Source organism: Aythya ferina (assembly GCF_964211825.1).
Source record: "Aythya ferina genome assembly, chromosome: W".
Taxonomy (NCBI): domain Eukaryota; kingdom Metazoa; phylum Chordata; class Aves; order Anseriformes; family Anatidae; genus Aythya; species Aythya ferina.
Genome location: NC_140313.1, coordinates 15207889 through 15225896, shown reverse-complemented (window position 1 = coordinate 15225896; position 18008 = coordinate 15207889). Strand labels below are relative to the sequence as shown.

The window sequence follows — 18008 nt, the reverse complement described above, 5'->3', positions numbered from 1 at the left end:
AAGTCTTTTTTTATGTTAATGAAAAGTAATATGAAGGTTTAGATGTTCTTTAGCTTAGTGTATTCCAGTAAAAACTAAATTCGAAGGTTATTTTGATGTTATAAATGAGGTCTGAATTAAAATATTTCTAAAAGGCATAAAAGGTATAAAAGGCAAGTAAACAGCGCCGGGTGTGCAGGGAGTCTATGCTCCACCAACACGAACATCAAACATTCTAAATACATGTATACAGAACATTGCTTTACATAATAACCCGAGTATTCCTATACATACATACAATCAGGATAGGTAACGAACAATCCTTTAAGTTCCATAACTTAGCAGTCTCCATTTTCCATTCTTCGGACCTTATGTATTCCGTTCTTCCCAGATCGAAGAAAAACATGTCCATCTCCTTGTGAAGGCCAAGAGGCCTGGGTCAAAAGGCACGTCCAGGTCACCAGGGGGCGTAACAGCAAAAGCCTTCGATGGCTGTAGCAGCAGAGGGGCCCATGGCGGAGCAGTCGGATCAGTAAAGGAGCCCACAGCTCCCTCACTATCTGGCAAGCCACATGTTTCTGACTGTGGCTCCACATGGCTCTTTAAGGCCTCAGAGACTGCTCGCCAGGTGCTGAGCAATCCCACTGCAACCTTGTCGTTTTTAGTTGCAGAGTCCCACACCTTGACCTCAGTTTGGTCCCATATTTCAGGCTCATAAACTGTCTGATTGTTAATAAGGAGAATAAGTTGTAAGGTTACCAGGACAGTCTTTGTTTCTAAGGACGTATGATTCCCCATAATGCGCAGCTGCGTAGCAGCGAGAGGCAGTTGTGTGCACAGGTCCACTTCTCTCAGCTTGAGCTTCTTCCCAGCTCCGGTGTGCCTATTCCCAGCGACTGTATGAGCTTCTTTGAGCAGTTTGCTGAGTCTGGACGAACCTATCTTCATGAGGCAATCAAAATGCCTGTTCCCGTCCTGGTCTCCATTCTGCCAGCCTGTTCCTCTTCACTTCTTTTTCCTGCTTCTTTATTGATGTAACTTCATGTTGCCTTCTCTTTATCTTGAGGGCAGGCTCCCCTCTTATACCCTTCTCTCCACAGCAGTTCTTTTCAAAACAACTTTTCATTGGTCAAACAACTTTGAATGTAACAACAACAGCAAACACCCAGAAACATCCATGCCTTAATGGCTGGTGAACAAGAGAACCAGCTGGAGAACAAGCAACCCAAGACTGCATGGCATCTCTTGAATCACCCTTCTTTGTTCCCTCTAAACTCTTTTATATTCCTGATGGCCTCATCGTTAAGAGTCTAATGTTATCTCAACCATGGGGCTTTCCAACCCCCATGGCCACACTCCCAAATCTCCCCCTTCTTTATTAATATCAACCATTTTCTCGACACAAATTGCCACTCCATATATAACATTTGAGAACATGGCAGCGTAGTTAAAAAAATAATCTGAGGCTTACTAATGTGACCTGAGACATATTTACACAGTTGTGTGGTTTTTGCACAATTACACAGTACATAACCATGACTGTTAAAATAATAGTAATAAAGGAACCAACCAAAAAAACACCTCTCCTTGTTATGTTTAATTCCCAGAATGTTATTAGGTATCATTAAGCATTACTTAATATGGTTTACACTTCATTCAACTAAAGCCTATGTTTGTGTACTTCTGTTTTCTATCCTCATTAGCTCAGAAAGCAGGATATAGCCAAGGGGCAGCTCAATATACTCAAGCCCAACAAACGCGACAAGTGACGGCTATAAAACCTGCAACCCCAAGTCCAGCAACAACTACATTTTCTATATATCCAGTATCCTCTACTGTACAGCCAGTGGCAGCTGCAGCTACTGTTGTTCCATCCTATACTCAAAGTGCAACGTACAGTACAACAGCAGTTACTTACTCTGGTAAGAGTTTTGTGTATTATGCTGCTGGGATCTTTGTCACAGAAGATTACAGGATTTAAATACTCAAAATGTTTCTGTTCAATTGCATCAGTCTACTGAGAAGTATCAACCAGTTGCATCAAAATGTTTTGCCAGTATAATGATTTATCTTTAAAAGTTTTTATGCTTAAGTATGCCTATTTTTTTACATGTAAAAATATAGAAAGTATTAGCATTGCTATGTACATGGTGTTTTGTGACTTGTTTAAAGTTTTGGAGAGAGAAGGTGGGGGAATAGAAAAAAATGGAGAGACATCCACACAAATAAAACCCAGGGAAATTGGAAGAGCATGATGCTATTGTTATAAATGAAGTCTCAACTCTGAATTTAGTAACATAAAAGAATATTTATAAAAGGCAAGTAAACAGCGCTGGGTGCGCGGGGAGTCTATGCTCTACCAACATGCACACGCACCCGTCGAACTTTCCAAATATATATAGGACATTGCTGTTACATATTTACAAGAAACCCGAGTACGCCTATACATATGGATATCCTATCCCCGCTTCATATTATAATTCTCTTTGTGGTGGTCCTTGTGGGTGAAAGGCTCATGGTTTCCCCATCACCATTAGCAACCTTTTGTTCCAGACTGCAGGAGCGGCTTCGACTGTCTCCCTCTTCTTCTGCACATGCTCTGCCCACCACAAGGTTCCCGAAAACAACAAAACGTGATTGCTTTTCCCGCGTTTCGTTAACCCTTGAAATCACACTAATAATATTATTATCATATAACATTAAAGAATAAATGTTAACAGTTCTAACCAGCAACCCCCCCAGCAACTTCTGTGCCTTAACAGAGGGGAAAACAAGCAACCCCAGATGGCAGGGCGTCACCTCAATCACCCTTCTTTGTTTCCTCTAAACTCTTTACATTCCTGATGACCTCATCGTTAAGAGTCTGATGTTTTCACCAACCTCGAGGCTTTCTGACCCCCATTGCCACATTCCCAAATCTCCCCCTTCTTTATTAATATCAACCATTTTTCTGACACGAATTACATATATAACACTATCAAACCAACAGGGAGAACCAATCCAATATAAATCTTGTAATTTTGGGTTCTGTTGGCACAAAATGGGAGGAGAATGGGTGCAAAAAAACACTTTTCTTTAAACATTAGAATCCAAAGCCTAGTTAAAGGTGAAAAGAAACTTCAGGTTTATGGCCAGATGGTGATCAACTGACATGTTATAGCTACCTTGAAGTTTTTTGGTTTTCTGTTTAAAAAGGGATTTTAAAGGGACTTCCTTGAAAGAGAACCTGATCAGAGGATTAAAATAGTTGAACCAGTAGATGTAAAAAGTTTATGGGAAAACTATCTCAAAGATATGAAAGCCCGGTTTCCTTGATTTATTCAGCTTTGAGACTAGAAATCAAGGAGTGCATATCTAGGGCATGCTGCAGAGGTTTTAGCAGACAAGTAGCTTTGCATTTGAACAGTTTAAATCACTGAGGTAGAATGTAATAATAGCACTAGCAGTTCTATCTTTTGTATTTATTTTTTTTGCCTTCCTCTACATAATTTGTCCTCCTTTTTGTTTTGGATCTTGAACAATAAATCTGCTTCCAAAAGACTATTTATTCCATTTGGCCTTTGAGAAATATTTTGTTCTTGTTATGTCGTGAACATGAGCCGGCAGCGTGCCCTGGTGGCCAAGAAGGCCAACGGCATCCTGGCTTGTATCAGGAATAGTGTAGCCAGCAGGACCAGGGAGGTGATTGTCCCCCTGTACTCTGCTCTGGTGAGGCCACACCTCGAGTATTGTGTTCAGCTTTGGACCCCTCACTACAAGAAGGACATCAAAGCCCTGGAGCATGTCCAGAGAAGGGCCTTGAAGCTGGTGAAGGGCCTGGAACACAAGTCCTATGAGGAGTGGCTGAGGGAATTGGGGTTGTCTAGTCTGGAGGAGAGGAGGCTCAGGGGAGACCTTATTGCTCTCTACAACTACCTGAAAGGTTGTGGGGAGCTGGGGGTCGACCTCTTCTTACAGATAACCAGTGATAGCAATAGAGGGAATGGCCTCAAGTTGCCCAGGGGAGGTTTAGGTTGGAAATTGGGAGGCATTTTTTCTCAGCAAGAGTGGTCAGGCATTGGAATGGGTTGCCCAGGGAGGTGGTGGAGTCACCGTCCCTGGGAGTGTTTAAGGAAAAGTTGGACAGGGTGCTTAGGGACATGGTTTAGTGGGTGACATTTGGTAGTAGAGGGATGGTTGGACCAGATGATCTTGGAGGTCTTTTCCAACCGTAATGATTCTATGAATCAGTCTTGCGAGATGTACGAGGAATTTTCACATATTCTTTAGGGATGCTTTGATATATCCAGCAACATAACTATGTCTCTGTGAAGATGTCCAAAAAAAAAAAAAAAAAGATACAAGTGGTATGCTATATATTTGTGATATTTGTGTACTGTGAAACATCAAGAAAAACTTGGACTATGTAACGAGATATCAATAAATTGTTTATATCTTGTCCCCCCACCTCTGTTACACAGTGTGCTTGTAAGTAGTGTGTTATGTAATTGATACATGATGTACTTACTATACAGTGATGTAATATTTATTTTATTTTGATCTTTGAGGTACCTCTTATTCTGGCTATGAAGCTGCTGTGTATTCAGCTGCATCGTCCTATTACCAGCAGCAGCAGCAGCAACAGAAACAGGCGGCAGCAGCTGCTGCTGCTGCTGCTGCAACAGCTGCTTGGACAGGGACCACCTTTACAAAAAAGGCATCATTCCAAAATAAGCAACTGAAAGCAAAACAACCTCCCAAAACACCCCAGATCCACTACTGTGATGTTTGTAAGATCAGCTGTGCTGGACCACAGGTACTTGTATTATGTAATATTATGCTATACGTTTTTTCGTCATAATTTCTTCAGAAAAAAAAATGACCCCCTTTATAAAACTCCTTAAATTTTAAGGACCTGATTCTGAAGTTTTATTAAAGGAATAATTAAATGAAAGTTTGTGCTATTATAGAGTTACTACGTGAAGGCAAAAGATGCATCCTGTTAGCTTGTACAGAGAACCTTTAACAATACTTTGAACTCCAGAAGTATTATAAACTATGAATTTGATTTGCTTTTTTAGCACAGCAAACTTCTTAGGAAACACTTTTTTTTCAAAACTACTCAATTATATAAATTTTGTGAATGGGAAGCCCGAAAATTTATTTTTCATGGTATTCTGTCATCCCAGTGTAGTTTCACAGTGGGTACAAGTGTGTAAAATGTAGACATCAATTCATGTAGTATCTGTGTGTGTTTGGCTCAACAGTTCTTTAAGGAAGTCTGTCATTATTTCCCACCCTGTCTCTCTAGGTTGTCAGGGATGTTATAGGAGCAAATCTCAACTTCTGCATTTCATTTTCACCACAGCTTTTTGTGCTACCTTCTTTTGAATCAATTTTTTAGCTCTCAGGATACACTTAATCAGTGTCATCATGCAGGTTGAGGAAAATTCAAAATCAAGAATAATTCGATGTAGTGCAGGAAACTGCAACTGAGATACAGTTTTGTGATCATCTCAAATTTTCAATATTAATATCTTTTGAACTGTACTTGATTGAGGAAGTGAGCAGGTAGGGGAGGAGAAGCCAGGTTGTATTACTTCTAAAAGTGGAATTCTGGTAGTGGAGAATAAAATTTCTTGTTCTTGCAAGTGGCCTGTTTATGCCTTAGAGCATGTAATATAAAATAAATGTTCAAAGTAGGAAGTAGTTCTTATACAAAGCATGTATTTTATGTTATGGTCTATTCTATGTGTATTCACTTGAAAGATGAACAAGCAGTACAAAGGTAGCTTACTGTGTGTATTATTTATTTAATCAGACTTATAAAGAACACTTAGAAGGCCAGAAACACAAAAAGAAAGAAGCAGCATTAAAAGCTTCCCAGAACACCAATAACAGCAGCACATCTGCTCGTGGATCTCAGAATCAGTTGCGCTGTGAGCTTTGTGATGTGTCTTGTACAGGAGCAGATGCATATGCTGCCCATATCCGTGGAGCAAAACATCAGAAAGTAAGAGTCTTCTTTGTTCTTATTACACAAGTCAGTTGTATATTTTTCCCCTCATCTTAGAGGGGAGAAAATAAGCAGACACAATATAGTTTGAATAAGTTTGTTTTAAAATGTTTATTTCTGCTTTTTGTTTCAAATGTAACTTTAAGCTCACTATTAGAAGGGCATTGTCGGGAGAAAGGGAGAAAAATACTGCTGCTGCATCAATAAGAAGGGGATGTATTAGGGAAAGTATGGAAATTGTAGCATGAAGGTGTAGAATAAGGTGGGGAAAAGAGTCAGTGAAGACATGTGGTAGCATGCTTGTCTTCAGTAACTCTTTCCAAGACTTTTCTCGGTAGTCAGCTTACTTGCTTGGTGCTGTGAAGTTCACAGTGCGTTTTGAAATGCTGTAAACTGAGTCAGTACCAAGGGACAGGATAATTATGCATCACACCTTGGCATTTCTTGCAAACAAAATTGGTATATGGGAGCACAGAACAGTGCACTGTAGTAGTAGACTTCATAGTGTGTGCTTGGAATACTTCGGGTAAGCATGCTTTTTCCCTACTGTCTGGGTGCAGGTATGTAGGTATTCTGGAAAGAAGACTCGGTCTTCACTGTGAACCCCTGTGACCTGTATTTTGAATTTGGCCATACAATAGTAAATAGAATAGCACTGTAGTGTGTGTTTATATATTTGTTGTGGTTTAACCCAGCCGGCAGCTAAACACCACACAGCCGTTCACTCACCCTCTCCCCTCCCTCCCTGGGATGGGGGAGAGAAACGGGAAAGTGAAGCCTGTGAGTTGAGATAAAGACAGTTTATTAAGACAAAATAATAATAATAACAATAATAATAATAACAATAATAACAATAATGATGATAATAGTGCTACTACTAATAATGTGTACGAAACAAGTGATGCACAGTGCAATTGTTCACCACCTGCTGACCGATGTCCAGCCTATTCCTGAGCAGCACAGCCCCCCCACCCCGGCTAGCCACCCCTATGTGTTGTTCAGCATGATGTCAGATGAGATGGAATACCCCTTTGGCTAGTTTGGGTCAGCTGTCCTGGGTTTGACCCCTCCCAGCTCTTGCTGCACCCCCAGCCTGCCCGTTGGCAGGACAGAGTGAGAAGCCGAAACGTCCTTGGCTTGGTGTAAGCACTGCTCTGCAACAATGAAAACATCAGCATGTTATCAGCACTCTTCTCATCCTAATCCAAAACATAGCACCCTACCAGCTACTAGGAGGAAAATTAACTCTGTCCTAACTGAAACCAGGACAGTATTACAGATTTTCTTCGTTACTTGGGCAAGATTAATGTCAGTAACAAATACAGTATTAATATTCAGCTTTTACAGCTCTTACCTTTCTAACCTAGAGCACTGTACAAAGTGGCATCAGTAACATCATTTCTATTAAAATAAATAAATCTCACAATGCATTTAAAAGTTTCCTTAATATGATTTTTGTTAGTGCAAGAACAAATATAATTTAGACGTGTGTAGTGTTTTTTTTATAAATACATTGAGCCATTAATTTTTTTGTGGTGTCCCTAGTAATTGGATAGATATATGGAGGGTGGTATGTTATCTTAGTACATGTGGATGTAGCTTTCTTTTCCTTATAGATAGTCACTATCTACTGCTAATTTAGGTTGTCATCTGCGTAAAACTGAAATCTCAAAGGAATCTATTACTTTGGTACACTGTGAAGAATCTTGTGCATTCTACTGCAGAAGTCATTTTGAAGAGTTGCTTAAACTTGAAGTTATAGCCTGTATTCCAATGGGGGAAATATGATTTACTTAAAAAAAAAAAAAAAAAAAAAAAAGAGAGAGAGAGAGAGCAAAAACCCAAGAAGCGTATGTATACTGTTGTATGCGTATTATTGTTGTCTATACTTTTGCATTAAAGGTGTGTCTAGCAGATTTTTTATTGCTACTTTTAAATCTTTCCCAATCTTTAGCTTTCATTTTGCATGTTTAGTTTTTATGGACTGCTTGTATTCCTTTTTCAGGTGATGGTCAGCTCTTTCAAAAATGTAGTTTAATGTATTATGCTTTTTGAAGAGAAGAAAAAGCAACCGGACAGCAAAACAGTGACATGGAAACATTTTGAGCAAAATTCCTCCTTCAGTTTTACTGGCCTTTCAGTTTATTGGCTATCTTATCCATGTAGCTTTTGGAGTAAATACTGAATTTGCGATGGAAATAAGCAATCTGAGACAACAGTTAACAATTTCCTTGTTACAGATGACAAAAACTTCTACATGTTCATCTTTTCTTGCCAAGATCACTTTTTATTTTTATTTTTTCGATGTTATATTTGTTTGTGTTACAGCTTCCATAGCCTATAACAAGTTCATTTTTTTCTAGTTGTCCCAGGAAGAGTATATGAATTTCTCTTTTCTCTTATAGGTAGTAAAATTGCACACAAAACTTGGCAAACCCATTCCTTCAACTGAACCAAATTTGGTTACCCAGGCTACTTCCTCAACATCCACATCTGCTTCCAAACCAGCTGCATCTGCTTCAAGCATATCAACTAGCAGCAGTACTGTGAACTCCTCTGTTACATCCTCTGCAGTGAAAATTCTTATTCCCACAGCAAGCACACCACTTAACACGGCGTCCAACAACAAAATGTCTTCAACTGCTGCTAATATAGCTGTAAAGAAAACATCTACACCGAAAATAAACTTTGTTGGCAAGTACAGAAGTCAGTCTTTATTTTGAAACCTAACCTATTCCTTATATTTTTTAAAGATCTTAGTTTAGTAAATACAAATGTATTGAGTTAACTATTCATGAGTAACTCCTGATAGGTGAAAATAAAAATGTGTATAAAAGTTCTGCTTCATAATTTATGGTGCAAGTCGATGGGATCCACCTGAGGGCACTGAAAGAACTGGCAGAATAGCTGACCAAGCTGCTTTCCATCATTTATCAGCAGTCCTGGCTATCAGGGACGTCTCAGTTGACTGGTGGCTAGCAAATGTGACGCGCATCTACAAGAAGGGCTGTGGGTAGACCCAGGAAACTATAGGCCTGTTAGTTTGACCTCAGTACCAGGGAAGCTCATGGAGCAGATTATCTTGAGTGTCATCACGCGGCACTTGCAGGGCAAGCAGGCGATCAGGCCCAGTCAGCATGGGTTTATAAAAGGCAGGTCCTGCTTGACGAGCCTGATCTCCTTCTATGACAAAGAGACATGCTGGGTGGATGAGGGAAAGGCTGTGGATGTGGTCTACCTTGACTTCAGCAAGACTTTTGACACCGTTTCCCACAGCATTCTCCTCAAGAAACTGGCTGCTCATGGCTTGGACTGGCTTATGCTTCGTTGGGTTAGAAACTGGCTGGATAGCTGGGCCCAAAGAGTTGTGGTGAATGGAGTTAAATCCAGTTGGAGGCCGGTCACTAGTGGAGTCCCCCAGGGCTCAGTACTAGGGCCAGTTCTCTTTAATATCTTTATTGATGATCTGGATGAGGGGATCGAGTGCACCCTCAGTAAGTTTGCAGATGACACCAAGTTAGGTGCGTGTGTCGATCTGCTCGAGGGCAGGAAGGCTCTGCAGGAGGATCTGGATAGGCTGGACCGATGGGCTGAGGCCAACTGTATGAAGTTCACCAAGGCCAAGTGCCAGGTCCTGCACCTGGGGCACAATAACCCCAAGCAGCGCTACAGGCTGGGAGATGAGTGGCTGGAAAGCTGCTTAGTGGAGAAGGACCTGGGAGTATTGGTTGATAGTCGGCTGAATATGAGCCAGCAGTGTGCTCAGGTGGCCAAGAAGGCCAGCAGCATCCTGGCTTGGATAAGAAGCAGTGTGGCCAGCAGGTCTAGGGAAGTGATTGTCCCCCTGTACTTGGCTCCGGTGAGGCCGCACCTCGAGTACTGTGTTCAGTTTTGGGCCCCTCACTACAAGAAGGACATGGAGGTGCTCAAGCGAGTCCAGAGAAGGGCGATGAAGGTGGTGAGGGGTCTGGAGAACAAGTCTTATGAGGAGCAGCTGAGGGAGCTGGGATTGTTCAGCCTGGAGAAAAGGAGGCTCGGGGCGACCTTATCGCTCTTTATAAGTACATTAAAGGAGGCTGTAGCGAGGTGGGGGTTGGTCTATTCTCCCACGTGCCTGGTGACAGGAGAAGGGGGAACAGGCTAAGGTTGCTCCAGGGGAGTTTTAAGTTGGATCTTAGGAAGAACTTCTTTACCGAAAGGATTGTGAGGCATTGGAACAGGCTGCCCAGGGAAGTGGTGGAGTCACCATCCCTGGAGTTGTTTAAAAGACGTTTAGATGTAGAGCTTAGGGATATGGTTTACAGAATCACAGAATCACAGAATTTCTAGGTTGGAAGAGACCTCAAGATCATCGAGTCCAATCTCTGACCTAAGAGGAGTTTAGTGGAGGACTGGTTAGTGTTAGGTCAGCAGTTGGACTAGGTGATCTTGGAGGTATCTTCCAACCTAGATGTTTATGTGATTCTGTCTTCTGTCCTTTTGTCTCTACCTGACTTTTCCTGGAGGCTTCTTCCTCCTTCATAAAAGTGTTTTGGTTTCTTACATAGTAGCTGATGGAGTATTGCAGTTTATAGTCCAGTTGGTCCTAATTTCAGTTTACAGCCTGGACTGCTATGGCAGACAGGCAGTTGATTACTGGGAAGCTGAAACATCCTTGTAACAGTGTAAGTGTATAGTGAAAACTTTTTGAAATTAGCATGATAGACATACAGAGATGGGAAGTAGATGTTCTGAAATAAGCTGTTCTCCTCTTGAAGGAAAAACCTATGCAGTTGCAACATTGAGAGCATAGTACCTTTGTTAATACACAAATTATATGGTTTTTCAAATATGGTTTTGGATCCATTTACAAAAAAAAAAATATTAAAATGTCTTTGTTCCTTTCGGTTTTCTCTCGAAAAAGCGTGTTAGTGAATGATGAAAATTACGTAAAGTAGTAGGTTTTTGTGCTAAAATTAAAAGCTAATACTAAGTGCTTTAAACAAATTTGAATGTTTTCAAACTCTTATTTATTAAAAAAAAAAACAACACATATTTTAAATATGTTTAAGTTTTAACTAGTTTTAAAAGACTGATAAAGTTTTGGGCAGAACATTGATACTTGCAAATAAACTCTTCAGTCTGTACATCACGTGTAATCATGTTTGCATTTTATGGAAGTTAAAAAAATTTAATATTTTAATTTGTAGGTGGTAATAAGCTTCAGACAACAGAAAGTAAACTGGAAGAAATGAAATCAGCTGAAAGTGTTAAAACAACTCTTGTTGCCACGGTACAAACACAGGAAGTAACACCAGACACAGCAACTGAACCAGTGACTCCTGCGACTCTTGCTGCCCTGCAAAGTGATGTACAGCCAGTGGGCCATGACTACGTGGAGGAGGTATTGATGCAAAAATATGTATTATTTTAACTATTTCAGTGAAAAATTGTTCATTATGAAACAAGGCATCACACCTGCAAAGGCTTGTGCATATATTCACATTTTTGTATTGTATATGTTTTGAACTGAGCGGGGGACTCTTCACGTTGGTGGTATGAGACGTGGATCAAGTCAATAGGATCAGAATCTGATGTAAATCTTTCATTATTTTTCATTATTTGATTATTATTTTTTAAATTTTCATTATTTTTGTTTTGCTATTATTAATTTCAGCTCAATATGTTCAGGTTCAAGTTTAAAGCTGTGTGCTCATTGGAATGGAAGAACTCAGTTCGTTATGGAGCACAATGGTGTCTCTGGCAGAATTGAAAGCTAGCCTTCTTTCAGTTACTGTGTGAACTTTTTAGTATGTGTTATAGATGAATACACATTATCCAATGTTACTGAATTAAATTCATGTTTACATCATTTTTGAGTTTAAAACAAAAACAACAACAACAAATAAACACAAAAACAACTGTGTTAAACTTTATTTTCCAGGTAAGAAATGATGAAGGAAAGGTGATCCGCTTTCACTGTAAACTTTGTGAATGCAGTTTTAATGATCCAAATGCCAAGGAGATGCACTTAAAAGGGAGGCGGCACAGACTTCAGTATAAGGTTAGTAGAAATGTTTATGCTTCTATCTGAAAATCCATCAGATTGTCATCTAATTGTACAGTCTTACGTTTAAAGAATGCCAAACTAAGTACTCTGAGTAAACAGCATGTTAAAGAAGGTAGAGAAATATATTGATTTTCTTTGGATTATAGTCTTCAAAAAAAAAAAAAATTGTGCCAGGGGAGTTTTAGGTTGGATGTTAGGAAGAACTTCTTTACCGAAAGGGTTGTTAGGCATTGGAACGGGCTGCCCAGGGAAGTGGTGGAGTCACCATCCCTGGAAGTCTTTAAAAGATGTTTAGATGTAGAGCTTAGGAATATGGTTTAGTGGAGGACTTGTTAGTGTTAGGTCAGAGGTTGTACTCAATGATCTTGAGGTCTCTTCCAACCTAGAAATTCTGTGATTCTGTGATTCTGTGATTCAAAGCAGTAATGCAGACTATGAAACTCCATTTTTGATTCTGTGATTCTGTGATTCAAAGCAGTAATGCAGACTATGAAACTCCATTTTGATTTTGTTTGTTATTAAACATTTTGAATGTTGCTTTTGGGAACCTTTGCAACATTGAAATATGGTACAACATATGCAAGGAACAGTAGGTTCTTTTATGTTTTTTACCATTAATTTCAAGCAGTGTAATAGAATAGTGCTTAATGTTTTTGGCAGGATAGACCACACAAACCTTTTGTGGAGACATTTGAGAAATGAGCATTGGAGCTTTTTTTCCAGTCATGAGTGGAGAGCCACCTGTATTGATATATGGTGTGCATTTTGATTATTATGAAACAATGTAAGAAGAATCTACTGTGGTCTCAGGAATTGTAATAGGCCTGTGTAATCATGAAAGGGATGAAAAAAGAGAATTGCTAGAAAAATGTGTTCAGTAACTCATGATGATACATCTGTATGAGGTACCTTTCAGGAATTAGGATGTCAGGAAGCACACAGTAGTTGAGAGGAAATGTTTTTTCAGGCTACAGATTAGTCACCTGGCTACAGAATGAACAGCAAGTTACTTGGTCTTTCATGTAACATTTTCATCTTAAATTACTTTGTTCCTGATGTAGGTAAAGAGGGGATTCATGCTATTTGTAATATGTTATTTCTTTAAAATACTGGACATGATTTTCTTCAACTACTCATTCAATGTAGTTCTAAAACTGCATTTTACTCCCCTTGATTTTATTGTAGACAAGTAGTGTGTGTTAAACATTCCAGGAAAAACTATGTAAATTTGAGATGACAAGGAAAACCAGCATTTCATTCATTTTTTTCTGAACTAGAAAAAAGTAAACCCAGATTTACAAGTAGAAGTAAAGCCTAGTATTCGAGCAAGAAAAATTCAAGAAGAAAAGATGAGGAAACAGATGCAGAAGGAAGAATACTGGAGAAGGCGAGAAGAGGAAGAACGCTGGAGGATGGAAATGAGGTAATGCATTGTTTTATCAGTAAATGAGACAAAGCTGAAGTCGGATTAAAACTAACTCTGCTTCTGTAGTTAGTTCTTTTGAATGATGTGGGAACTCTGTACTGTCTTGTTTTAAATTAAATTGTCATTAATTCACTGGGGTTTTCGTTTGCTGGTCTTTGAGCCCTCTGAGGAATGTGGACTTACTAGAATTATTTTGCTATAAACAGACTCACTTTCAAAAAGCCATTCCTTTTTACTTACCCTCTGGAATTCCCTGGTATTTGCACAATTACTAGAAATGAGTTAGTGAGGACATCCAAGAATTTATTTAGAATGTTTGGAAGTACTAACAGCTATGTAAAGAGAATGCTTTGTTTCATGCACTTCAGGCGATATGAAGAAGACATGTACTGGAGGAGAATGGAGGAAGAGCAGCATCACTGGGATGACCGTCGCAGAATACCAGATGGAGGATATCCTCATGGTCCTCCAGGACCTCTAGGCCTGCTGGGAGTTAGACCAGGAATACCTCCTCAGCCCCAAGGACCAGCTGTGAGTTTCTTAACTTGAAGGGAAAACAATGAAATCTTACTTACTAGGAGGCACAGTTAAGGACTATAAATTATTCAGTGCAGAGTTGTCTCCATCCTTTCTTAATAAAGGATTCGTAAAGGTGAAGAAAAAAATTATATGCTAATGAAATTATGTAGATGAACCTTTCTTCCAAAATAAGTCCACTTAATATGACAATAAGATGCCTCGAAATATACTTGAAATATACTCGAAAAATACTGATGCTTCTGAAATACAAGTCTTTCTGGATTTGTGTATTACTTTTATTTAATTGCATTATAAAACATTATTTTCTTGATCTTTAAAGATCCCTTCCAACCCAAACCATTCTGTAATTGTGGACAAATGTATTAGGTAAAAAGTGGTTGGATCATGAGTCCCAGAGGATAATGGTTAGTGGTGGGTACTACTCTCCTTTGAGGTTGGTAACAAGTGGAGTACCACATGGGTTTATCCTGGGATTTGTCTTGTTAGTACCTTATCAGTCATCTGAAAGGTGATGGAGTTTAGTGTGTGCTCATCAGGTTTGCTGCTGACATTGGCTCAGGGTGGGGAGAAGAACCTATACCTTTAAGGAGAGGACTTCTGTCCAGATGGACCTAGGCAAGCCGGAGGAATGAGTTGACAGGAGCTTTACACAATTCTGCAAGAACAAATGGCTAGTGCTGCACTTGGGCAGGAGTAACCCATTGCACTGGTGAAGGCTGGGAAGTGACAGGCTGGGTAGTAGCCCTACAGAAGGGAACCTGGGGATCTTGGCAGAGAACAAGCTGAACATGAGCCAGCAATGTGCTCTGACAGCAAGGAACACCAACAGTATCCTGATTTGTATTAACAGGAGCATAATCAATAGATGATAGGAAGCAGTCAGCTTTCATTAGACCCAAGCTGCAATACTGCATTCAGTTTAGGGCATTCTAGTACAAGAAAGATACTGATAAATCATAGCAGGTTCAGTGTGGGGTCACCAGAATGACTGGGGACTGCAGCATGTGTGCTACATGGAGAGACAGGGATCTTGCCACTTTCAGCCTGGAGAAGAGAGAGCGTCAGTAGGTCCTAAGAGCCTTCTAATGTCTGTGCCTTAGAAAGACGATGGAGCCGGGTTCTTTGTAGTGGTGAGATCAAGATAGAGCCAGCTTAAGCTGAGATGAGAAGTTCAGACTGAATACAGGAAGTAACTTTTTCACAGAGACGTTGTGCAGCCTCCATCTTTGGTGTTTTTTCAAGACATGACTGGATAAATCCCTAAACAATGTGATCTGATCTTATAGCTAACCGTTGTTTGCACAGGAAGTTGGACTAGAGACCTCCTGAGGCCCCTTACTATTTGAATTCTTCTTTCTCTGAAAGAAACGATAGATACTTTATTTTGCAGCAGTGAATAAGTATGCAAGCATTTAGCGGTTAATAAAAAGACAATAGATACTTATTTGGGAGAGAGGAGTACTTTGGATCTGTGGATTTCAAAATTTGTTTTATTTCTATAGTTTCTTCAGACATGATTGTGAGCAGTGTAAGTTGTTAAGGACATCTCAGTTCATGTTTTGTTACATTTCAGTCATTTGAGGCTTGAATATTCTATGAACTTTTAAGTGTTCCCACATCTCAGAAATATACTTTATCTCTGTTTAGCCTCTATGCCGCCCTGACTCCTCTGACGACCGTTACGTGATGACCAAACATGCGACAATATATCCAACAGAGGAGGAACTTCAGGCAGTCCAAAAAATCGTTTCTATTACTGAGCGTGCTTTGAAACTTGTTTCTGACAATATGACTGACCATGAAAAAAACAAGAGCAAAGAGGGAGATGATAAAAAAGATTGCAGTAAAGACAGGTATTTTTTTTTTTAAGAAATGCATCTTTTGTTTCTAAAATCATTTTATGTTTTTCCTTGTACTGTTCTTAGTGCTTCCAGGGATCCTGTTCTCTTTAAGTTTTCATACAGCAAATTTTGATTAGGACTGTGTCCTCAGGAGTATGTGGAATATTCCTATTTCATTTCATTTTTCTATCTTCATGACTAGCATTTAAAATAATAGTAAAACCTTAAAGCAATTTCTAACTGTAATTTACTTCACAGAGCTTTGAAAGGAGTTTTACGGGTAGGCGTTTTGGCTAAAGGTTTGCTGCTCCGTGGAGACAGAAATGTCAATCTTGTTTTGTTATGTGCTGAGAAGCCTTCAAAGACTTTACTCAGTCGTATTGCTGAAAGTCTTCCCAAACAACTTGCAGTAAGTAGAGTTTAGATTCTTTCATCTGATTTTTTGTAAAGATACTTTAAAAAAAAAATCTGTCCTCAAGTCATATGTCTGCAGGGCTGACAGCTGCTCAGCTGACAGCATAGCTCAAGTTGAGTTTCTTTTGTTTTTCTGGGTGTTTCCATCTGAATTCAGTGACCACACTGCATGTTTTGCTTTCTGTACATTGTGTTTACAAGTGTCTAGGTGTTTATGCTAGTGGTGTAGTATCAATCATCATTTAATAGAGTTCATTTAATTGGAAAATATATAAATAATTGAATAAATGAATAGAAGAAATGAATAATTAAATGAATAGAATAAATGAGTAGAAGATGACTTTCTATTGTCCAGTTACCACCAGTGACAGAGGTAATTTGTGCAGTGTTATAGAAAGCTTACTGCCTGAAGGTCAAAGTTCTCCATTAATGCCAGTGTGTTTCCAGTATGTGTGCTTCATAGTTCCACAGTTAACAGATTAAGTCTTGTTGCTTTTTAATGTTGTACCGTTCTTAAAAGTTACCAAAAAAAAGTCCTAAACCATTCAGTGGAACTCGTATAAACTATTTGATATATTTCCATAAGAAATGTGTAAAAGTCTTTGCTCCCTACTGAAATAAAGCCTGCTGTTATAAATGAAGTCTCAACACAATATGAATTTAGTAATATTTATAAAAGGAATATTTATAAAAGGCAAGTAAATAGCGCTGGATGTGCGGGGAGTCTACGCTCCACCAACACGCACACATGAACATCGAACTTTCTAAATATACAGAACATTGCTTTTACATACTAAACCCGAGTACGCCTATACATATGTACAATCAGAAAAGGTAACAAACAATCCTTTAAGTCTATTACTATTAATGTCCATGTCTGGGGGAGCATAGTTGGAGTTGGTAATCCTGGTTGAAGCGCTCCCATATCTTCCATGACTTAACAGTCTCCATTTTCCATTCCTTTTCTTGATTACAAACACCAGAGAATTCCAGGGCTAGTCGTGGGAAAAATATGTCTTGCTTTAAGTTGTCAAGCAACTCGGCCTTCGGGCCTTATGTACCCCATTCTTCCCAGTTGGAAGAAAAGCATATCCATCTCCTTTTCAAGGCCAATAGGGCCTGGGTCAAAAGGCACGTACAGGTCACCAGGGGGCGTAACAGCAAAAGCCTTCGATGGCTGTAGCAGCAGAGGGGCTGATGGCAGAGCAGTTGGATCAGTAAAGGAGCCCACAGCTCCCTCACTGTCTGGCAAGCCACACGTTTCTGACTGTGGTCCCACATGGCTCTTTAAGGCCTCAGAGACTGCTCGCCAGGTGCCGAGCAATCCCGTCGTAACCTTGCTATTTTTAGTTGCAGAGTCCCACACCTTGACCTCAGTTTGGTCCCATATTTCAGGATCATAAACTGTCTGATTGTTAATAAAGGGAATAAGCTGTAAGGTTACCAGGACAGTCTTTGTTTCTAAGGACTTATGATTCCCCATAATGCGCAACTGCTTACCAGCCAGGGGCAGTTGTGTGCACAGGTCCACTTCTCTCAGCTCGAGCTTCTTCCCAGCTCCAGTGTGCCTACTTCCAACGACTTTCAGTACGAGCTTCTCTGAGCGGTTTGCTGAGTTTGGCCAAACCTATCTTCATGAGGCGATCAATGTGCCTGTTCCCATCCTGGTCTCTGTTCTGCTAGCCTGTTCCTTTTCATTCCTTCTTTCTACTTCTTTATTGATGACATAACTTCATTATATCGTGTTGCCTTTTTTTTTTTCAT

The 18008-nt window shown here is 39.7% G+C and overlaps 1 protein-coding gene across 6 annotated transcripts in view; it reads left to right on the top strand.

Annotated features, from left to right (window-relative positions):
• Positions 1 to 18008, top strand: part of LOC311426263 (zinc finger RNA-binding protein-like) — a 64578-nt gene that overhangs the window by 21348 nt on the left and 25222 nt on the right. For 4 of the 6 annotated variants that reach the window (XR_014686645.1, XM_084502500.1, XM_084502496.1 and 1 more), the window contains 10 exons: positions 1683 to 1901; positions 4527 to 4774; positions 5780 to 5971; positions 8380 to 8680; positions 11164 to 11357; positions 11898 to 12017; positions 13301 to 13446; positions 13818 to 13980; positions 15637 to 15842; positions 16089 to 16239. Coding sequence is in view for 5 of the 6 variants with exons in the window: in XM_084502500.1 (XP_084358626.1) it covers positions 1683 to 1901; positions 4527 to 4774; positions 5780 to 5971; positions 8380 to 8680; positions 11164 to 11357; positions 11898 to 12017; positions 13301 to 13446; positions 13818 to 13980; positions 15637 to 15842; positions 16089 to 16239 (1940 nt within the window). In the remaining variant the exon portion in view is untranslated. The remainder of the gene's footprint in view (positions 1 to 1682; positions 1902 to 4526; positions 4775 to 5779; positions 5972 to 8379; positions 8681 to 11163; positions 11358 to 11897; positions 12018 to 13300; positions 13447 to 13817; positions 13981 to 15636; positions 15843 to 16088; positions 16240 to 18008) is intronic. The other 2 variants (XM_084502497.1, XM_084502499.1) reach the window with 2 other exon arrangements.